At 60.4% G+C, this 6,835-nt stretch overlaps 1 protein-coding gene across 1 annotated transcript; it reads left to right on the forward strand.

Moving 5' to 3' along the window:
• On the forward strand, nucleotides 1-6,180 carry Pdxp (pyridoxal phosphatase). The gene is made up of 2 exons (XM_046429344.2): nucleotides 1-623; nucleotides 4,870-6,180. Exons 1-2 carry the CDS (start codon nucleotides 38-40, stop codon nucleotides 5,184-5,186), a joined length of 903 nt encoding a protein of 300 aa, XP_046285300.1. The 5' UTR covers nucleotides 1-37; the 3' UTR covers nucleotides 5,187-6,180.
• The last annotated feature ends 655 nt before the right edge of the window (nucleotides 6,181-6,835 follow it).

Raw genomic sequence — 6,835 nt, forward strand, 5'->3', positions numbered from 1 at the left:
GAGAGCGGCCCGGGCGTGCAGGCAGCCAGCCGGCTGCATGGCGCGCTGCGAGCGGCTGCGCGGCGCGGCCCTGCGCGACGTGCTGGGTCGGACGCAGGGGGTCCTGTTCGACTGCGACGGGGTGCTGTGGAATGGCGAGCGCGCCGTGCCGGGAGCTCAGGAGCTGGTGGAGCGGCTGTCGCGGGCCGGCAAGGCGGCGCTGTTCGTGAGCAACAACAGCCGGCGCGCGCGGCCCGAGCTGGCTCTCCGCTTCGCGCGCCTGGGATTCGGGGGGCTACGCGCTGAGCAGCTCTTCAGCTCCGCGCTGTGCGCAGCGCGTCTGTTGCGCCAGCGTCTGCCCGGGCCGCCGGACGCGCAGGGCGTCGTGTTCGTGCTCGGAGGCGAGGGGCTACGTGCCGAGCTGCGCGCCGCGGGGCTGCGCCTGGCAGGGGACCCCGGCGACGACCCGGGCGTGGAGGGCGGCGCGGCCACGCGCGTGCGCGCCGTGCTCGTGGGCTACGACGAGCACTTCTCCTTCGCCAAGCTGAGCGAAGCGTGCGCGCACCTGCGCGACCCTGAGTGCCTCCTCGTGGCCACCGACCGCGACCCTTGGCATCCGCTTAGCGACGGCAGCCGGACCCCGGGTGAGCGCAGAGCTGGCAGGGAAACAGGTGGAGGGGTGACCACCCACCCCTGGGGGCGGGTACAGGTGGCCAACAGGAGAGATTCGAAGGAAGCCCCCACGCAGCAAGAGCCCAGGGTGCTTTGTGTCCGCACCTGGTAATTCCTACCTGAGAGGGGCAGTGATGGGGTCCCTGTTTGATGATAAGCCCAGGGAGTTAGTTAGATAAGCAGGTGGAATCCAGGTGTCCTGGACTTCCGGAACTAGCCTCCTGGGCTCCTGTCATTCTTGCCTTATCCACCATGGGTTCGGGTTTGGAGAAACCTGGAAAGATCGTCTCCTCCCCCCACCCCCGTGGGAGGGTGGGAATAGCATTCCCAGAGGCAGGCTAAGGCAGGTGTGTGGACAGCAGGCAGGTGGAGTGTGACCTGACTTCCAGCTCCATTTGTACGCTGTGTAATCTCTTTGGGTTACATAAGCTCTAGGAGGCTGCCTGGGTGCAGAATGGAAATGCCGGCCACGGCCAGTTACACCTGAGGGAACAGTGATGCAGGGGGAGTGACTGGCACCTAGTAGTTGGTCAGATGGTGCCTGTTGTAGCCGAGTCCTCCCACGTGTGAGGAGCTTCATGAAGCACATTGAAGTCTGTTTTCATTTGATTTACAAATTATTCCAGAGATGGGAGGATCATCCCCCTTGCATTTTTTGATACCAGGGATTGAGCCCAGGGCCACCGAGCCACATCCCCAGCCCTTTTTTGTATTTTATTTAGAGGCAAGGTCGTCTTGCTGAGTTGCTTAGGGCCTTGCTAAGCTGCTGAGGCTGGCTTTGAACTTACGATCCTCCTGCCTCAGCCTCCCGAGCTACTGGGATTACAGGTGTGCGCCACCACACCCAGCTTGTCCCATTTCTTAATTAAACCGAGGCAAAGAGAAGTCCAGGCAGAGCCAGAACAGGCCCAAGTCATAGACTCCCTCTGAAAAAGTGAGCTGCCCAAGAGGACACCATAAGTTGGTGACAGAGCCAGGGAACCCGGACTTGGCTCTGGTGATACACCCCGTCCAGAGCGCTCTTCCCTGCTGTCTTCTTGGGTGCTCCACCCTTCCCTGCTGTCTTCTTGGGTGCTCCACCCTTCCCTGCCTCTCTGGGGGTCCCTGCCCCAGACAGTCCTTGATACCATATCCTGGGGGCAGAGTAGTATTGAATGCGGGGAGTAGGCCCTGGATAGTGATGGGCTATCAGGGAGGGCCTCCTGCTGAGAGCACCTGGGAAGACTTCCTGGAGGAGGCAAGTTAAGGGCAGGGTGACAGGGAGCAAGGAGACACAGTGCTATGATGGGGTGGCAGGAAGGGATTCTCTAGCCCCCGGCCTCTTCTGGCTCTGCCTTGGACTTACTTGCCACTTGACCCCATCAGCCTCAGTTTCCCCATAAATCTGCAGGGAGGGCCGCAGAAGGTGGTCACGGCTGCTGAGCTCCCCGCCTGCGGGCCACGCTGGGAAGTGTTTTCCCTGGAGTCCCCAAGGCTCAGGTTAAGGCTCTGGGGGGAGGGGTTCCCCAGGGCCAAGGAAGGGTGGTGTGGGGTGCTGGGGAGAGGTGCCCTGCCAGGCCTCCCTCCAGGCTGCTGCTTAACCAGCCCACAGGGTCTGGGTACCCATGAGGCTGGGACCACCCGCCCTGCTGGTCACTCCTATTGCCTCGAGGGGGAGGCAGAGGCTCAACACATGCAGCGCTGAGGTCATGTCCTGCAGGACTGAAGAGTGCCCATTTGAAACACTATTTCAAAATGGTAAAAGTGTTAACAGAGGCCCCTCCTGTGCATCAAATCTAAAATAACACTGTTCCCCCACCCCACGGGCCTCCTAGATTGTGCATGGACCTTGTTGCCACACGGCAGCCTCTTGAACTGCAAATACAGTTATCAGCGGCCAGACAGCAGCTGGGTTGCGGAAGGTGATTGGTGGACACTGGCGGCCGCCCAGGCAGCTGGATCCACAGACTTCCCTACCCGTGCTCACCCGAGGAAGGACTTTTGTTGTGTGGGCTGCTCTGTCCTGTGTCTGGCATCGGGTTGGGCCTCAGTAAATATGAGCAGAATGAATAAAGTGGGACCTGGAGCCCAAGGGTGACCACTCCGTCTTGGGAAAGGAAGGTGCTGGTGCCTGAAGCCTTTCTTGAGCCAAGAACACCACTTTGGAGTGACTCAGGGGAGTCCTTCCCATCCCATTCTCAAGGAAACAAGCAGCTGGGTGTAGCTCCTGGTAGAGCAGCTTGAGTTCAGTCAGTGCGTGAGTTCGGTTGCGGCACAAAACAAACCAACCGGAAACCAGGCAGGTGTGCTCCGGGGCAGGTGCCAGGGCGAGGCTGCTGCTCTGGGGTCCTGCCCTCCCTCCGCCTCTGCCCTGATGCTGTGGTACTGGCCAAGTTCCTTATCTGAAGGCTGCAGGGCTAGGGATTCTTGCTGTCCCCACCCATTCTTCCTTTCTGTGCCTTTGGCTCACCGAAGTGGAGTGTTGTCAGCTGTAAGGAGGGAGCGGGGGCCCAGGTGTTTGGGCCGGGCGGTTGGGTGCTGAGAAGTGGTTCACGGCTGGCAGAGCTCGGTTGACGCCGCTCACTGGCTTGGGGGTGAGCGCTCACACGGGGCTGGTTCAGATCTACCGCTGGGCGCGGGAGGCCCCTGACCTCAGAGCTGGGGAGATCCAGTGGCATCTCGGTCTTCACAAGTGTAAATGACCTCAGCGCGCAGGTTGGTAAACGTGTGGTACGGTGAACTGTGTGCAGTGGGACACGCGTGTAATCCTACTGGGAGGCCGAGGCAGGAGGAGCACGAGTCGGAGGCCACCTGAACAATTTAGCAAGCCCTGTTTACCCTGTCTCGAAATGTAAAAAATAAGGAAGGCTGGAGTTGTAGGTCAGCGGTGGAGCGCCCCCAGGTTCAGTCCTCAGCCCTGCCAAAAAAAAAAGGTGATATAATAATTAGTTAATGATGGGTTTTGAGAATCTATTTTTTTTTCTCTCTCTTTTCCCCAAGCCAGGAGCTCTGCCACTGAGCTGCTACATCCCCAGCCCTTCTTATTTTTGAGATAGGGTCTCACTAAATTGCCCAGACTGGCCTCCAACTTGGTGATCCTCCTGCCTCAGCCTCCCAAGCTGCTGGGGTCACAGGTGTGTGCCACTGAGGCCAGTGGTAGTTGACTTTTTTAGTTGTGTCTTCTTTTAACAACTAGCTCACAAAATTCCCCATAAAATGAAACCATCCACCCTCCCAAGCCAGCCCAGCCAAAGACTGGGTAAGACCCACCCAAGTGCAAGGTGCTTTGCTGCCCCTGGGTAAGTTCCTTGATGTCACTGAGCCTCAGCTTTCCCATCTGTGACGCAGGACCCATGAGCACCAGCTCAGCCTCTGACAGTCCAGGACGTGCCTAGTAAGTGGGTCCTCACGTGGTCACCTCGTCAGGACGCCAGTGCGAAGGGGCGAGCCTGTGGGACAGGCACAGGACTCCCGTTGTGCAGCCGGCTGGTCCTGGGCGGGGGCAGGACTGGCCTTTCCTGACAGGCCACCTATTGTTGGACTCTTGGGCTGGTTCCACCATTTGGCCTGTGGTGGTTACTGTAGCCGCACTCTGCGGACGTGTAGCGTTTTGTATCTAGTTGGCATTCTCTGGTGATCACTGCCCTTGTCTTCCGAGGACAGAAGTGGGAACATTCTGCCCTGCTGCAGTCCACACAGGCTGGGCCAGTTTCCAGTGCCAGGAGCCACAAGTGCCCTTGGTGATGTGCTTTTCTTTTTACAAAGCCCTGGCCCCTGTGGTGCCCACAGCATCCCTTTGGAGGAAGGTATTACTTGGATTCCTGTTTTGCAGCAAGTCCCTGGAAACTCCAGAGAGGTTAAGTGGCTGGCCTGGAGGCACACAGCTGCCAGAGTAAAACAGTGAACTTGAGGCAGGACTGACTGAATCAGCCCCGTTTACCTGCAGTGGCCCCTTGAGCCCTTACAGTACCCATGGGAGATGAGTGTCATCAATCTCCTCTTTAGAGCTGGGGATTCGGAGGCACTGGGAGGTTAACTAGCCCTCCCGGGAGGAACGGTGGAGGAGCCGGAGCACAGGCCTCTGGGTGTGGGGTCCGTGCCGCCCACACACACCTGGGAGCCTCCGACCGCCGTGCCCGGCCTTTCCTGGGCCACACTGCCTCCCAGATTCTGGCTCCAGGGCCTGGTGCCGTCCCTGCCCCCTCCAGCCCCGCTGACCGCTGCCCCTTGTCTCCACAGGCACCGGGAGCCTGGCAGCCGCAGTGGAGATGGCCTCAGGGCGCGAGGCCCTGGTGGTGGGCAAGCCCAGCCCCTACATGTTCGAGTGCATCACCGAGCACTTCAGCGTGGACCCTGCCCGCACACTCATGGTGGGCGACCGCCTGGAAACCGACATCCTCTTCGGCCACCGCTGTGGCATGACCACCGTGCTCACGCTCACCGGCGTCTCCCGCCTGGAGGAGGCCCAGGCCTACCTGGCGGCTGGCCAGCACGACCTAGTGCCCCATTACTACGTGGAGAGCATCGCGGACTTGACCGAGGGCCTGGAGGACTGACCCACCAGCCACAGCCCAGCCCCGTCCTCCCCTTTCCGAGCCTGTAGGTGGAGGCCCGGGGCAGGAGTCTCCGCGGCCCACAGCCCCCTCCCCTGGCCTCTGCACTGGAGGCTGGGACCCAGGGAGGGTCTGCAGGCCGCTGCCCTCTCCCAACGATGGCCAGGCTCTCTGCTGTTCCAGGAGCTGCCCCAGCAGCCTGAAGTCTCCCCTGGCCTGACCCAGCCAGGCGACCTTACCTCTGACCCAGCCAGGCGACCTTACCTCTGACCCAGCCTCCCCCTCCTTAAAACGTGGGCGCTGGTGCCAACTGAGGATTCCCTGCCCCTTCGCCCTCCCTGGGGCCTCCAGAGCCCTGCCTGTCCTTGGGGTTCGTCCCCTTGGTTCCTGACCCGTCGGAGGTCTCGCAACCACAGCCCCTCGCCCTGAGGGCACCATTCTGAAGCCAAGTGACAGTGGTTCACTAGTGTTGGGTCCTGAGTGGACCAAATAGGAGCTGAAGGAACAGTGACCCTTGCATGTCCTGGAACCCAGGGGTGCCAGTCAGAAGGCTAGGTGACAATGATCGGAGATCGTCCTAGGTCCTGGGTGGACCCATCAGTAATAACGACCCACTGGTCTCTTAGATCCCAAATAGAATGATCCAAAAGTCCTAGAGACAGTGGCCTCTTGACAATCTGGGTCCAAATGGACCAGCCAGGGGTTCCGAGTCGGTACATAAGGGGCCAAGTTTGAAGATACCCCTCCCCAAAGACTGTGACCAAGAGCCCCACCCCTGCCTGATCCCGGTACCTGTCCCGTGTTGAGGTGGCCACGGCTCGGGCAGGCTTCTTTGCCCCCTTTGTGGTCAGTGTTTGCTGTGCCACCTTTACCCCCCTCCTGTTATTTATTTATTTATACTGTGTGAACTGTCAGTGGGGTGGGGGGCTGGGCCTTCCCTGCCCCCTCCCGGTTGTAACCAGTCCTCTCTGCTTAATAAAGTCTGAGTGGGAGTGCACACGCGTGTCTGGTCAAGGAGCGGGGCCTGCCTTCCCGAAGCTCGCCCACCCGTGACCTTGCCCACGGGACGATCTGCAGGTTCCGGAGTGTTCTCTGCTGCAGTAGTGCCCTCACTTTCCACCTCCACGTTAGTGAGTCATTTTTCTTTCTGGTGGTGCCAGGCATAGAACCCAGGCCTTGCCCAGGCAGGTGCTCTGCCAGGGAGCTGGGCCTGCACCAGTTTCTTTCAGCCCTTTGGAAACCCTCGGGTCTCTACCACCGTCCCCCACTCTTCCCGTTTCACAGCTCAGGAAGCTGAGGGTGGGGGTGAGGCCAGTGCCTTTGGGCGCACCGCTGGGCTGTGACTTGGACTTGACTGCGGACGCTGCAGCCCCTCTGGAGAGGACAGGAAGGTGCAGGATGAGGTTCCCACCCCCAGCAGCTCAGGTGAGATGCTCGGGAGTGTGTCCCCCTGCTGCACCCCAGGGCCACCAAGGGCAGGGACGGGATTGCTCCAGGCCTGTCTTGACTTGCCACTTGTGCTTTCTCGAGCTCCTTCCTGCTCAGCTTCAGTGTCTGCAGAGCCAGGGCTGGGGTTCCTGCCCGGGACCCTCTCCCGCCAGGATTCTTTGGGGGAGAAGGAGGCCTGGGCAGAGCCTGGCTGCAGCATGCCG

Source organism: Marmota monax, unplaced genomic scaffold (genome assembly GCF_021218885.2).
Source record: "Marmota monax isolate L192 unplaced genomic scaffold, Marmota_monax_Labrador192_F-V1.1 WCK01_AAM20220418_F8-fsc00051, whole genome shotgun sequence".
Classification (NCBI taxonomy): Eukaryota; Metazoa; Chordata; class Mammalia; order Rodentia; family Sciuridae; genus Marmota; species Marmota monax.

Bases quoted from the DNA above. Each gene is read 5' to 3' on its own strand.
- Pdxp (XM_046429344.2), top strand. From the start codon at position 38: ATGGCGCGCTGCGAGCGGCTGCGCGGCGCGGCCCTGCGCGACGTGCTG. The intron at 624-4,869 runs GTGAGCGCAGAG...TTGTCTCCACAG, and splicing joins CGACGGCAGCCGGACCCCGG to GCACCGGGAGCCTGGCAGCC.